The sequence below is a fragment of the Bidens hawaiensis genome, unplaced genomic scaffold (genome assembly GCF_021521415.1).
Source record: "Bidens hawaiensis isolate Kalapana, Puna unplaced genomic scaffold, B.hawaiensis_p1.1 tig00029045_1, whole genome shotgun sequence".
NCBI classification, from domain to species: Eukaryota; Viridiplantae; Streptophyta; class Magnoliopsida; order Asterales; family Asteraceae; genus Bidens; species Bidens hawaiensis.
In genome coordinates this window covers 56,631-73,058 of record NW_027494789.1, presented here as the reverse complement: position 1 = coordinate 73,058, position 16,428 = coordinate 56,631, and the positions used below count along the sequence as shown (strand labels likewise).

The 16,428-nt window shown below is 32.2% G+C and overlaps 2 protein-coding genes across 2 annotated transcripts; one reads left to right on the top strand and one right to left on the bottom strand.

Moving 5' to 3' along the window:
• The first annotated feature begins 775 nt into the window (after positions 1-775).
• Positions 776-4,750, top strand: LOC143578152 (uncharacterized). The gene is made up of 6 exons (XM_077061815.1): positions 776-931; positions 3,555-3,585; positions 3,926-4,042; positions 4,116-4,214; positions 4,299-4,471; positions 4,545-4,750. Exons 1-6 carry the CDS (start codon positions 776-778, stop codon positions 4,629-4,631), a joined length of 663 nt encoding a protein of 220 aa, XP_076917930.1. The 3' UTR covers positions 4,632-4,750.
• Positions 4,751-4,805: 55 nt separating this feature from the next.
• On the bottom strand, positions 4,806-6,974 carry LOC143578151 (cytochrome P450 86B1-like). Its single transcript, XM_077061814.1, has 2 exons — positions 5,756-6,974; positions 4,806-5,246 (listed from the first exon to the last, which is right to left on the bottom strand). The coding sequence occupies exons 1-2, from the start codon at positions 6,971-6,973 to the stop codon at positions 4,842-4,844; spliced, it is 1,623 nt and encodes a 540-aa protein (XP_076917929.1). The 5' UTR covers position 6,974; the 3' UTR covers positions 4,806-4,841.
• Between the last annotated feature and the right edge of the window lie 9,454 nt (positions 6,975-16,428).

Here is a 16,428-nt window from a genome sequence, read left to right as displayed (position 1 = left end):
AAAAAAGTCATATCTATACCCGGAAATACGGTTTTTTAATACCCGAAAACAGAGTATTCAAATACCTGGTTTTTAGACAAAATATCTGGACCCGAACCCGGCATGGGTTTGGCCAATAACCGATTTTCCAATACCCGGTTCCATATCCGAAACCGGGGTAGTAGAAAAACACATAGGGGTGCAAACAAGCTGAGCTGCTCGCAGGCTACTCAATCAAGCTGAGCTTATTTGAGCCCGAGCTCGAGCCTAAAGGTAAGCTCGTTTAACAAACGAGCCCGAGCTTCACTTACCGAGCTCGGCTGGCTTGCGAGCCTAAACAAGCATGTCATTTATGTAATTTTTAAAAATATATATTTAATAATTATTAGTTAATATATATAACGCTATGTAAAAATGAATAAAACTAAATAATATAATTTTAGTAAAAAGATATATATAAATAGTTATAATTATATAAAAAATAATCGATATATAGTAAACGAGCCGAGCTCGTGCGGAGCTCGAGCTTGGAAATCTACTCACGAGCTTGAGCTTTAAAAATAAAGCTCGAAGCGAGCCGAGCTCGAGCTCTCTGTACAAGTTAAACGAGGTGAGTCGTCGGCTCGTTTGCACCCCTAAAAACAGGATATGTGCACGGCCCGGTCCGGCCTATACTGGCGGCTGGCGCATAAAATGATTGAAAATTTGGTCAAAAGGACAAATACAGTCACTTCACTTGCAAACTGATATACGTTGTTTACAGCTTCCAAAAATCTAGCATCCCTGCAGAATTGAAATGGCGAAAACTGAAACAGTAAGGAACGCAGAGAGACTAGTGGAAGTGATGATGAAGGAGAACGACGCGTCACACGATGCTGCTCACGCGTTTCGTGATCTCTCGCTTGCTCACGAAGAAGCAAGCCTCTCTTCTTCATCAATCTCTCTCGAAATCGTACGCTTTTTTTAACTCCTAATCACATGATTTATAATTTATATTATATGATATGACCTGGTTTTATTCAATTGATTGACAAATTAACGCGTACGAATGCATAAGGTGTAGTGCTTTTGCTATACTTATGATTTTAAGTTTTCTACGCTATTCTGTTAATCGAAGAAATCCTAGGTTACACGGATAGGTTAATTAATGATAGAATTAAGCTTGTCTGTTACATTTTACTCAGCTTTGCCTATAGTGAATGTTGCGACTGATGGAAACTGCTTGAGCTCGGCTTGTTTTGACTTACGAGAGCTCGAGCGAGAGCTCAGCTTGTTTGTTATTTATTAATTAGTTTATGTGCATTTTAATTATTATATATTTAGGAAAAACGAGCCTAAGCTCGGCTCGTTTTGACTTACTTGAGATTGAGTTCAGCTCGTGTATTATTTATTAATTAATATATGTGCATTTTAGTTATTTGAATAATTTGGGGAAAAACGTAAACGAGCCTAAGCTTGGCTTGAGCTTGTGTGCAGTACCTTAAACGAGTACAAGCTCGGCTCAAGCTCGGTTGTGCAGTGTGAAATTAATATGTAAGAGTCCGAAAGAGTTGAAACTTAAACATACACTAGGCTCGTTAAGGCTCAACGAGCCTAAGCAATCTTCGCATACAAGGCTCGGTTCATTTCGAGCTTTTTATTGTGTAGCTCATGAGCATCTCCTCTCGTTTGCACCCCTAAATGTTGCTAAAAGTGTGTTTTAAGTGAATCTAGGCTGTAGATGAGTATGTCATCAAGTATATGAAGTCTAAAAAGGTGTCTTATGTTTGCATATCATCAGGATGCGTTCTTCTATAGAAATTGGAGATAACCATATTTTAAAAGATTATTGAATAGAACCAATTCGCACATAGTTTACCAATAAATCTTCAACTAGTGGAATTGGGAACCTATATGGTATGGTGACTTTGTTCAAGTCCCTATAATCTATACTCATACGACATATACCACTCACCATTTTTCTTTTTAACCAAAACCATTGGGGAAGCAAAAGCACAACTGATATTTTCAAAATACCACTTGATTGTGTATAATAGGGTTACATAGGGATCTATATATACAGACTAATGCTACACTTGGATACCTTCTAGATATGTTGGTTGTATAATTTGTCTAATAATGTCTAAAGTCAAGCTGAGACTACAGGGGATAGTTCTTAACTTTTGTTGGCTACAATATCTCATTATGTCACTGGTTTAAACTAAGTTATGTTTCTAGTCTTTTATGATTCATTTACATGGTTTCCCTTTGTAAATTCACTTGTCTATGCTCGTCTATGCTTGTTGACATCAAAATTCACTTTAGATCTGAATCTTACTCACGATCTGTTGAAACTGAATCCTCTACTGCTGATAGTTCAATTGCCATTAAGACACTATTTTGATACCTAATTTGAGCTTCGAACCAGTGGCGGAGCTACAGCTTGGCCACCGGGTTCGTCCGAACCCGGTCTTTTTCGGTTTTATATATAACCTATAATATCGAATTAACGAGCGAACCCATGCTTTTTCGACAAACGAACCCAGTTGAAAAAATGAAAGAAGTAGAAAAAAACAAACGTACTCGCTGTGTTTAGGAATTTGCAGGTGATGTGAATGAGTTTTATATATGCAGGTGATGTGAGAAAGAAGAAGAAAGACATGTGCTATCCTTCCAGAATTTATGGTTAAATTAGTTTAGGCTTTGGGCCATTACCCAGCCCAACATTATACTTTTAAGTTTTAATCTTTCTTGTACATCCCCTTTGATTATTTAATTTATCCAGGTCATTAATCTAGTGAGTGAACTATAAGTTCAAGAATATTTTAGATTCTTTAAATTGAACTTTTCTTTACGATACAAGTGAAATCTATAAAATTAATTGTGAACCCGGTTAAAACCTTTTCGTTTAGCCACTGATTATATTAATGTTAGTCCATTATGTTAGAGTAACATTACTTCTATTTGGTAAGGTCTCTTGAATTCAAAAGTCTAAATCTAAGATATATTTTCGACCCCACAACTTAAATGTTTAAGTTATACCGTTGCGTCCATTCATCTTTCTTTTATTTTGATTTTCAAATAATCAAATCCAATACGGGTAAAAAGCAATGTTGAAAGTCGTGATTGAAAATGTTAAGAAACGTTTTTTAAACATGAAAACGTGTATGAAATAATTATTACACATAATAACTTTTTTTAATTTAAAATGTCTTTATATTGTATTTAATGTTGACAATTCTCTTTTCTAATGATAGTGATATTGCATTCTATTTATCTGACCAGACTCGACTCGTCCAGGCTTGAAAACTTTGACACCGTAGAAAATCAAACATCGAAAAATCTCGAACCCATAGGAAAAAATTCCTGGCTCCGCCACTGCTTCGAACCTCAGTAAAACCTTTACTTTCTTTCTAGTTCGTGAAATTCATACATAGTTACCTGTATATATTAAAATTCTGTTTTAGTCTAGCATAAGATTATAAACGATTAATGCTAGTTGATTGGTTTAATTAGTATATGCTGACTTGTTTATTTTTGTATTTTAATCTTGACCTATTCTTGGACCATTATAAAAAATCTTACTACTGTTGCAGGTTGAGCTAGCTGCACTCCTTCATGATATAGGTGATTGCTTTCATGGTTTTAATAAGCACGCCTGAGGCGCGAGGCAATCAGAAAAAAACGTTGCAGCTCCTCGAGGTGGCACTTTATGTACACATGGGCCGAAATTGGTCAATATTAGGGTCTGGAGGAGGCTGATAATATATGTAAAAGAAACGCAGTTTTGGTTTGGACATAAGCAACTCCTTGCGTACGTGAAGCTCTCGCCTCGCGCCTCAGCTTTCAAGACCTAAACGTCTTTAGCGCCTCATGCTTTTTAAGACCGAGAATTTGCTTCTCGTCTTCGTGTGGCCACAAATATTCTCACCTTTTTTGGTATTGATGATAATTATTTCATATGCAGGAGACTACAAATACTTGAAGAATCCATCCGAGGAGAAAATTGTAGAGGATTTTCTTGAAAAAGAAGGTATAGATGTGGATAAGAGCAGCAAAATATTATCTATCATAAAAAAGATGGGTAAGTTCCCTTTACTAAAGATCCATTTTAGCCGATTGTTACTCAATTTAATCCTTCATTCATTAATTTAAAGGTTTCAAAGAGGAAATAAGTGGAGTTGCAAACGGTTCTTATACACCTGAGTTTGGTGTCATGCAAGATGCTGACCGTCTTGATGCAATTGGTGCTATTGGTAAATTAACATCTTCCCCTTAATTATCAAAACTAATATAGTTATGCTTATATATCATTCATTATTCATTAGCTTCGGTTTCAGGTATTGCTCGTTGTTTCACCTTTGGCGGGAGTAGAAACAGAGTGCTTCATGATCCTAACATTCAGCCTCGGTCGGATTTGACCAAGGACCAATACATGAATAAAGATGAACAAACTACTGTGAATCACTTTCATGAAAAGCTCCTTAAACTCAAAGATTTAATGAAAACAAAGGTATTGTTTTCAAATTCACTCGCCGTTTTGGATAATCAGTCCGTGTATATATGATTCTTTATATAAATTACAGGCAGGGAAGGCAAGGGCTGAGAAAAGGCACAAATTCATGGAGGAGTTTCTAAATGAATTTTATCAAGAATGGTCAGGTAAAGCATGAATAATTGTATACCACGAACAAATCTTTTATTTATATTTTTAACTTACAATAAATGCATCTTCATCTTTTTCTGCCCATCATTTTCAGCATTTTGTGCAATACAATCTTGACTTATAAATGCAAAATAATATGAAAAAATAATAAAAAGTAAAAAAAAAAATCACCATCATAAACACCACACATCTTCACTATTATCTTCCCTATCATCTCTTAATATTTAATATTGTGATACGCTTGAAGATCAGACTCGCTGCGCTTCAAAAGCTTCACTTTCAGCCCATGTTTCATGTACATAGTGAGTGCAAGTTTTGGTGCCACTGGATGATTTTCAACCACCGCCACTTTGTAGCGGTATAATATTGAGGCGGTGGCAAATTTCATCTGGTAGTAAGCAAAGTCTTTACCCAAGCATAGCCTTGGGCCGCCATTAAAGGCGGTGAATTTGTAGGCAGATTCACTCATGAACCGCCCGTCCCTTAGCCATCTTTCTGGCCGGAATTCTTTGCAGTCTTTTCCCCATATAGCTTCCATTCTTCCCATTGCATAGATTGCATAAATCACTTTTGTTCCTGTTTTTAGTACTGTACCGTCTGGAAATACATCATCTTCAGCAACCTGTGTTTTATAATTTTAAGGGAAGGTATGATTAGTTAATGTGTGACAATACTAGAATTTCATAACATGGTTAGGTGTGACGCGTATTGCGTCTAAACGGTAGTGTTCGAGCTGACTTGTTTAATTAAGCAGGTTGTGTTCGGGTTGGCCTGTTTAATTAAAAGGGTTGTGTTTGGGTTGATGTGTTTAGCCCGTTTAGTTAAGCAGGTCGACCCACAAACCTATTTAGTTAAATAGGTCGACCCACTGAACCGTTTAGCCCATTTTTGTACAACCCACCAACCCGATTAACACGTTAACATCTTGATCAATGATCCTGCCAACCTGTCAACCCATTTGACACGTTTAGATTAATGGTCGTATTCGGGTTACACCATTTTAAGTATGTTCCCATTAGGGTTGATGTATTTGACACAATTAAAAACATGCTGTGTTCGGGTTGAACAAATTAACCCACCAACTTGACACGATTGACAGTTTTAACACTCATGGATATTAACAGATATTACCTCCTTATGGTCCACCGGTACTGATGGATATAATCTTAACGACTCCGATAAAGCAGCATGCAGATACTCCATCTTCTTCACCTCTTCAGGTCTAAATATCAAATTCCCATTTTCGCCCTCATCGTCTCGTTCCTTCACTATCTGACATATCTCACACAGAATCTTTTCCTCCACAGTCGGATTCCGATCAAGAAGCCAGAAAAACCAACTCAAAGCCACCGAAGACGTATCCCGACCCGCAAGTATAAAATTCACACAAATATCCCTTAAAAACTTATCTGAAAATGGCTGTCCCTCTTCATCCTTAAGTCCAATGAAGATGGTCAACAAATCAGACCGCTGCTTCTTGTCATCATCAGACATCAACAACACTTCTTTCTTCCTTGTTCTAATCACATCATCAGCAAATCTTTCGACTTCTGTTATCGAATCCTGCAGTGTCTTCTCGGACCCAATGTTAAAGTGCCTCATAATCTTCCAAACAAGCGTCGGTGTAACAAACCGAAATATAGTCGCTTCGGTAGCGGCTTCAAACGCTTTAGCAAACGGTATTTCAGGAAGCCCAGGTTGTAAACAGCCTGGGTCAACCCCGAAAGCGATCATGCAAACATTATCAAACGTTAATCTCAACAGGATGTCCTGTAGATCAGTCTCAGCAGACTGATCTGCAGACTCCTGTAAGGCGGGCAACAACCGTCCATGCACGAGTTCTAATAACGACTCGGTCGTCATGTTTCTAAACTTAGACGAGTGAAACTCTATACTCGCGGTTTTCCTTTGTTTTTGCCAAACTTCATCGTCCGCATTAAAGATACCGTCTCCAAGAAGATCCCGGAGAGCGTGACGGAAATACGGCCCTTTCGGGTAGGCTTGAAACCGCGTTTTGAGAAGGTGCTCGACGTTACGTGGGTCTGCAGTGACTACACAGTTAAGATTTGTAAACCATGGACCTTTAAACATAAAGGTCTCATTTTGTCTCGAAAGAATACCCGAAATCCATTCGTAGATGTCGACCCGAAGGGCGAAAACTAACGATGGTAGCATCCCAACAACGGGCCACACAGGCAGCCCGTTTTGTCTGCGTTTACTTATAGAACGTATGATTATGAACACTAGAAAAGCTATGAAAAGCTCAATGATTTGAATTTGAATGTCTGGCAATGGCAAGATTTTCCGCCGGGTGGCCGGAAAATTTGAAAAAGAAGTGGTCATGGTCATGGTGGTGGTGTTTTGAGAGTAGAGGGATGGTTCATGTTTAAGATATGTTATGGGGAGGCAAGTCATGAGTTATATGAAGGTGGTGTTGGGGGTGGGGTAGGGGTGGGTGGGTTGAGTGTGCATGAGAATTTGATTTGGTGAGCAGAAATGGAGGGTGGATTTAAGGTAATCAAGAAATGTTGTAGTTTTATATTTTTGGGAAAGAGTTGGTATGGGGGTTAACCTAAGTAACACAACTGTCTAAACAAAGGTTAACTACCAATATCTATTTATAAAATAAAAGGATTTTTTTTATATAATGGTGTGCATTTTATGTAATTTTTTTAGTAAGAAAATAGGGTTGGGCTAAGTTGAGTTGTGTGAGGTTATTTATTTATTATTCTTTTTGAACGGTCAACGAAACCTCCGAATAGGTTACTAGCTAAATTCACCACATCGGGATAAACTCGCCTTTTGATTCTGGGAAAACGCTCACCTAAGACCAATGTCGTGAACACTCGCCCGAAGACACGGCGGTGCAATGAGATAAAACCCCTTCAGTTCAAAGATCCAACAACGTCACTTACTCGCTTAGTCTTCAATCATAACCTGGTGCTAGCTGAAATTAAATGATGAGAGCGGGAATCGAATCTGTGTCGCATGAAACACTAAGTCTTTTCATTACCACTCCACTACAAATTCATTAGCGTATGAGGGTTTTTTTGGTTCATTCTTGTTTAGAGTTTGGAAATAATTATTAAATTTTATATATTTAGATCATTTATGTTTGAAAATTGATGTTTAATTAAACAATAAAATACCTTTGGCAGAGCTTTAAATGTAGGTTTGCCTGCTTTGAAAGTTGGTTGTCTAATTGATTCAGAGAGAAGTATAAAACTATATAAACGTATGTAAATGTTAAATTATGATACATAATGCAGTATAATAAGTCGCTTTGTTTCACCTATTGTATCTAGCCCATCACTACAATTATTAAAGTTAAAAAGAATAAAAACGAACAAAGCCATGTTTGTATTCTTTGATTCATAGGCAACAACTTTGATTTATTTTGGCAAAATTTTAGCAAATGCCTCTATGAAAATACATCTTCCATCTAATTTTACCAAACATAATATTGCCACCACTAAAGAGTAAAGACCAAGTTAGTTATATATATATATATATGTTTAAAAAAATCGATTCAAGCTTTTTATATGCTTTCATAAATTAAGTTTCTTCCTAAAATATATCACAAACACATAATAGTGGGTGCCAATAAGTTGAGTCAAACCTTCTTTTCAAGTTTGACTCGTTTCAAGGTTTTCTCCCAAAATTCGTGCTTGACCCGTAAGTAATTTTTCAAGCTTATTATTGAATTGATTATTCTTTGTATGTTTTTTTTAGTAGTTTTATTTACATACTAGGTTATTGACCTGTGTACGATACGGGTGTAAATATAGAAATCGTCAACTAAAGACATATTTAAGATGACAAAAATTTGTTTGTATGTTTATTGGGAGAATTATTTGATATAATTGCAATTTATATTCGCATGTAAACAAAGTACTTAAAAATATAAGAAACTTACTTAAAAGAATATTCATATTACATTGTTTGGGAACATAATTTAAAACTTTAAAAATTACAAATTTATAAACTGTTAAATATTTCCTTATAAACTATATTTGTTGTTTTGTTTGCAACTTGACCTTGCTTATCCAAAATAAGCATTTTGATACAATCTCTACTCTTCACTCTTGATAAAGCAACATATAGTTGGCCTTAAGTAAAAACAGGTCTCATATATATTCCAACTCTTGCTAGAGATCTGCTTTAAGTTGTTACAATTATATCGTAATTATCTATTGTGTCACCGATATCACCAACGATTAACCTACAACTTTAGAAATTTTTAGCCGGTTGTAAGTCTTTGCATCCTTTTGCTTTGTTCCAGTAATGCATAACTTTAAATACATACCGGGATCGTTTTAAAAATAGTCACTTACCATCCGTCATCCTTGAACCAAATGATTTTGAGAATCCAACATTGTCTTCAAGTAATTCATTATTTCTTTATCTAATATTTCTGAACTTGATTATGAGTATTTGTGTAAGAAAATGATTATGTGTTAGAAATAATTTAATTAAATTACTTATAATTTAGATTGTTCATAAAACATATTAAAAATAATAAATGATGTTTAAAAGATCCACCTTGAGTCGTGATAATTATATATAAATACGTAAATTTAGTTATTTCATATAATAACATTTATATATGACTTTTTAATAAGTTTTTAATATATTTATACACTATTAATTCTAAATAAACCAAAATTTGGTGTGATTTATTTTAAAAATAAAACATTCATACCGATATTATTATATTACATTTTGTGTGTATAAAAATGATATTTGGAAAAAAAAATGTTGTCACGGACTTAAAATATAAAATTACAAAGACTAAGATTTGGTTGTAAAAAAAAGTTATCTTAAAATAAAAAGTGAAATGTTCAACACGGGTTAGTAAATCAAAGAGTCGTTTACCACATAGGCGGAAAATGTATAATATGTCATATATGTATATATATATGTTATACACTATAATGAATTGTAAAAAGTTGTATTTTCTAAAAAAAAATATAATTGTATATGAAGTATAAGGTATTTATAAGAGTAAAATTATAAGTTCAATCATCTTTATAACTTAAACCATGAACAAAAAAAAATGCATTCAGAAAAACATGCAAAATCTATTTAATTCATATGTTACATGCCCAAAACTTTGTAACATTAAGAAAAACGTTTGAAAATATATATGCTTTAATAGGTTATAGGTTAGTGACCCGTGTACTACACGGGAGAAAATTATATAAAAAGACGTCAATTATAAATATATGTTAGTATATTGAAATATATATTGTAAATTTTGTATTTGTATGAACGGATAGTTCTATATAAATGTTATGTTTTTTAAATGTATCCAAAAATGGAATGCATAGAAAGTCATGCCTAATAATTATAATATTATGAAACTATTTCATTTACTGAACTACTCACTAAACTTTCTTTGAGAATGATCAAATAAGAATGTAAGCATTGTTATGATCCTTAAGGGTATGTTTGGTTGGAGGTAATGGAATGAAGGGGAAATGGAATGGAAGAAGAAATGGAATGGACAAGGGAATGAAATTGATCATTCCATTCCTTTATCTTGTTTGGTTAACCTATAAAAATGAAATAAATTATTTTTTATGTTGTTTGGTATCCTAAAAAATTGTATGATTGAAATAGAAATAATAAAAACGCTCCTATCTCAAAAACAATTTTTTTTACAAAAAAAAAATCGCAATGGCGATGGCGGTGGTGTTAGCTCCGGCGGCGAAAATGGTGGTGGCAGTGGCGACAGTGGAAGTGGGGGTGGCGGTGGTCAAGCGATGGTAGCATTGGTAGTGATGGCGATGGTAGGATGGCGGTGATGGTCAGACGACGGCAATGAAAATGTTTTCGGTGGTTACGGCAACGATGGTGGCGACGGCGGTGGCGGTGGTTGCGCTGTTGGTAAGGTGGTGGTGGCAGAGGCGGTGGTGGTGGCGATGGTGGCGGTAAGTGTCGGTGATGGCGATAGTAGTGGTGATGGTGTTCTAAGAAAGTAGGGTGAAGGAGAAATTGAATGAAAAAAAGAAAGGGGGTAGGAAGGAATGGTTTTGATGGAATAAGATTCCATGTGTAATGGATGATTCCATTCCATTGAGCAACCAAACACCATTTTTTTTATTCCTACGTAATGAATCATTCCATTCCCTCTATCATTCATGCATACCAGACGCTACCTAAACTCTTCTTGTTTTAGCCCGATCACATTTAAATATAATAGCAAAGAATAATATAAAGAAAGTTAATTGAATGTTTATGAATCCACTTGGTGACACTGTTAGTTTGTTACCACAAAAAGAAAAAATCAACACAAAATAAAATAAAATTAGGAATAAAAAAATATATGTCAAAATTTGAGAAATCTTAAAATGACTTAATAATTTGATTAATCTTAATTTGTCTGAAAGTATTAAAATCTCGTAATAATAATATTATATAAGACATTTATAAACGTATTTAAAGACATTTATTCAAATATTGATATTGATATGTAATTAAGGAAATTATTATTGTTAGTCAAATCAGTTATTAAATGTTTCATATTAATTATACATCTATATACCCATAAATAACTATATAATTATGATAATACTTTGAATAATTGATTGAAAGTTTAAAAGGTGCAGCATAAATTGTTGACCATTCAAAAAAATAACTACAATATAATAAAAATCTATAAGGCCTAAAAACAAAATATAAATAATAACGCGATAGTAACTCAGTCACCAACTCTTCATATTGACTCAAGTCACAAATCTGTTAGCTATACAGTTTGAGAAATCTTTACTAAATAATTTAGATATGATTACAAAATTTAAAATCAAATTGATTATTTAGAAAACTACCAAAAATTATGGAAACGCTTTTGATTTTTGAAACATTAAAATGGAGGGTTTATTTTAGACACTAATCTTGACATTTAGGTGGTGTTTGTTATGAAGGAATGGAAGGTGGAATGCAAAAGATCATTCCAAATGAATGAAAAATAGCATTTTTGGTTACCATGTATGAATGGAATAGATCATTACACATGAAATGAAACTCCTTCTTCCATTTTTAGAATTTTCATTTCTTTGAGTATAGATGTTTTTTTTTCATTCCTCCAAGGAATGTAAAAGTCAAAAAGTCAACAATCATTATTACTATTATAAAGTTATAATTATATTATAATTTTATAATAATAATTATTATTTTCCAATTATAGTTATTATATTGTTATTATTATATATAATCATCATTATAGTTTTGTAGATAATAATAACTATTATTAAATTAGCACTATTACTACATTATCAATATATATATATATATATTTGATGAGTTAACATTCACAACGCGTATACGGATTAATGATCTCGTTGCAGCACAAGTGTCCTAAAAATAGTTATTATGAATATTCATTTATTATTAATATTATTTAATTGTATTTTTATTTATTTTTTATTATTATTACTAATAAAAATATTAATAATAATAAAGTGATTAATCATTCCATTCTTACATAGTAACCAAACATGGCAACGGAATGGTAATGATTCATTCCATTCCCACGTCCATTATATTCCTTAATCTATTCCATTACCCTGTACCAAAATCAAATATAAAAAATGGGAACCTTGATGAGATTGAAGATATGGAAACTTTTAAAGTTTTTTTTGCAAAATTGGCCCGTATTTAAAATGGGTTTAAATTTGTTATGATTATTAAAAATAAATTAAGGGTATTATATAAAAGCAGAAATAAATAAACGTGCATCTAACTATACTATTAAATAATGTTTTAAAAACCAGTTTTTTACTTGTACCGGATTGTGCTGAAAAATGGTACAACCGGTTGAACCGGGTTATACCGGAAGATTCGACCGGTTAAATAGTTTACCTTATAATTTCCTATATATGCAACTTCAACTTCAAAATAACCTAAAAGTAAATGATTCCAATAATCCAAAAGTTAAGTCATATTAAAAAAATAAAACAAAAGCACTCAATTTTAAAAAAAAATAGTCATAAAGTTTATACGCCGGATGTTAATTGTTGTGTTAAAAGTCATTTTGATAAAATATGGGCTAGCAAATATCAAAAATTTCTCGGGCTTAAACCGGTTTGCCGGTAGAAACCGGTATTTTAGAAAAAAAACCGCCGGTACGATGTTCTAGCAAACCGGCCAAAAATACCGGGCTCAAAATACCAGCCTGTTGCGCGAAATCCGGTTTAACCGGTTCAACCGGCCGGTTTAAACCAGTTTTTAAAACACTGCTATTAAATCAATAGAGTTTTAGGACACATAGTCTCTTCTTATTGGTCCAATCCTATTATTTCCATATAAATAATTATTCATATATAACAATTGTTTTCATATATAACAATTGATAGAAGTTTCATATAAATAAATGCACATCTATCTTGATACAAAACATTTTATGAATAAGAACTTGATGAGCATCGGAGATGTCTTTGAATATGTGTTGACATAATAAAGATAACAGTGACTACATTATTAAAGTTGTTCAGAACAATCAGTTTATTAAAAAACAAACTGAAATGATAAAATTAAATGGTTATCATAAATCACATAGAGGTGTAATAAATGTGACAAAAAGCTAGTTATCATCTGTTAAGAAATTGAAGAAAAAAATAAACATTTATATAATTAAGTTGAAACAAACCACAATCTATTATTAAGAAACCATAAGCATCTGTTTAAAAATATTCGAAAACAATAAATATATATGAAACAATTATACATAACCTATTCAAACAGATGTTTAAAGTTTAAAAAAAACAGTGAACGTATAATTTATAGCTAAGCTCAACCCGAACCCGTTTATAGTAAACTCCAACCCACAAATTTCGTGTTAGGTTCATGCCGTGAAATCAGTTCACACTTGTAAACAGTTATATCAAAATTAAATAATTTTATAGCACAATAAAACAATAATTGTTTGGTCTCAAGTAAAATAAGAGATTCTTTATACGTAAGCGTATAAATAAATCCTCCTTTTAAAACTTTTATTATTTTCTTTAAACAACAATTATTAAATTTACTGAATGTGGTGACAAACAATTTTATATATACTTTTGAGTTTTCTTTATAGAGCATACATATAACATTGTTTATATATATACTGTAAGTAAAGATTTAAAAGAAATCGTCTCATAATTCTAGGGTTTCAATACTTCCGGTAACAAATTTTTAGAGTAAAATTATAAACCAATTAATATATTTTCATTAAACGAAAGATTAGGTAACCTTAAACAGTAGCGTTTGAAAACAAATATGTTGTGTTTATAATAAAACTATGGTTTGATTTGTTACCAAGTATGAGAACATAATTAATAGGAAGAATTGCCGACTTCTTGTTGATGTACCAAGATGATCGTTGATGTCGAACCAGAAAGAGCATAAGTGATTGCTGCCAAACTCCGGTGGTCGTCGAAATAGCGTCGAATCAATAGTGATAGAGGGGAGAGTTCAATGAGGTGTGTAGAAAACAATGGTTTATACCGTATTTAAAACCATGTGTACAAATCCAAATTTTTGGAAACGGTTTAACATAATTTAATTCAAATCATGATTTCTTTCTTGGTTAAGAAAACCGACAAGGATGGAGTCAACATTTATAAGGGAGTCAAAATACATTACAAATTCAAACATTAATTTCATACAAAACATAGAATTCAATGTGAATTAAGAAATCATTGACCAATGATCATAAATATTTGTATTTTAATTCTTTTTTTATTTATTTAATTGTAAAGAAATTATTAGAATGATAGATATATATAGAATTAATAGCTATGGACTAATCATAAGAGGACAAGTGTCCAAGAACTCAATTTCTTTAATAGAGATATAGATAGATAGATAAATTTAATAGTTATGTTGTCATAATGAAAGATTTTAAATATCATTAATTATAGTTACGATAACGAAATTTATAACATATGATAACAAATAATTATAGTTATGATAACAAAATTACGGGAAATTAGAACCTCATATGGTTGACCACCCAAGGTTACGATCGTCTCCATGTTAGCCTACTTTGGAAAAAGGCATAGCTCTATTGAACAGAACCAAACCACACTAGAATAGTAGAATGAATATCTTATTTCGGAGAAATTGAATAAGAAAGTGATGTTCGAATTACTTTTAACTTTATCGATTCCAAGAGTAGCAATGGCAAGGAAACTAATATCGATATTCTTTCCTTAGCAATTGAAGGACTGCATTGATCCAAGATATTATTGTATTCTATTCCTGAAAGGGTGACTCGGGATTAAGCTACGTGGCAATACCATACCAGAAGTCAAGTCTAGAAGTCGTCTCATTCGGGTACTTGTAATATAAGACCGTAGATGAATTAGGCATCTACCATATCATAAATCATAAATTTTAGTTATGATAACACATTATGCAACAAAATATATAACATATCAATGATTATATCAATAATTGTAGTTATGAAAACAAAATATATAACACACCATGAATTATAGTTATGATATCGAAATATATCCATACTAGATTTTATCCCCCGTATTACAGGGGTTTTTTATGTTATTCGTTTTTAATATTTATATATGTATATTTATATTTAGATTTTAATTGTATTTATTGTCAGAAAGTTAGTAATTAATATACTTGAGGTTTGATAATAAAATAGTTTCACAAATAAATTATATGTTATAATCCGGTTTAAAAGCTATTTAAGGTTGGTGATACTCATTACCCGCTTACTTTCTTTATTATAAAATTATTTCTTAATTATAAATAATATCTTTTTTTAAATAAAATAGGAAATTAATTTTTAGTATATCCCTATTTTATAGGATTTCATATAAAATATTTTATGAGATTAATTTTTAATATAATGAGATGTTATAACATGTTTAAGAGCTATATAGGTTTGGTGAGATCTTTACCCGTGAATTCAGGTCAAATACGTGAGAAACCTTCATTTACAAATAAAGCAATCTGATGGCTTGAGGTAATGGTTGTTTTACATTTTTCTTTTTTTAATATTTATTTTTTGGATTTTAATTTTCTTTATTGTAAGAAAGTTAATAATATACTTAGGGTTTGATGATGAAAGAGTTTCATAAATAAATGATATGTTATAACTCGTTTAAAAGCTATCTGGATTTGGTGACCCATGACCCGCTTATGTTTTTTTTACTATAAAATTGTTTATTAATTATAAATAATATTTTTTTCTTTTTAAATTGTATATTAAATTTTAGTATATCCTTATTTTATAGGATTTTTATATCAAATAATTGGTAAGATTACTTTTTAATTTAATGAGATGTTATAACCCGTTTAAGAGCTATCTGGTTTTGGTAAGACTCATACCCACGAATTTGCATTAAATCAATGAGAGACATCCATTTAAAAATTAAGCAATCTGGTAACTTCCATAAAAAAGGGGAGCGACCACATCGCGACACGTAAGATTTTAGGGTTTTCGTTTATATATATTATAGATATAACACATCAGTAATTATAGTTATCATAGCGAAATATATCATATCAATAATTATAGTTATGATAACGAAATATATAGCATATCACTAATTATAAACGAATTATAACACTAGTTGCGGCGTAGTTGGGATGCCAAGTGAGTGCAAACATGTTAGTTTTAGTCCATAATATTGTTGCTGGTATATGCTGCGGTTTTATGATAGCTACTACATAAGATGTAAAGGATTTTATAACATCTAGATTGTGTGCTACATAAATTCAAAAGGATTTACTTCTAGATGCTAATACCCATGGTTCCAATTTACTTACCAAACATTTTAACAGCTAATCAA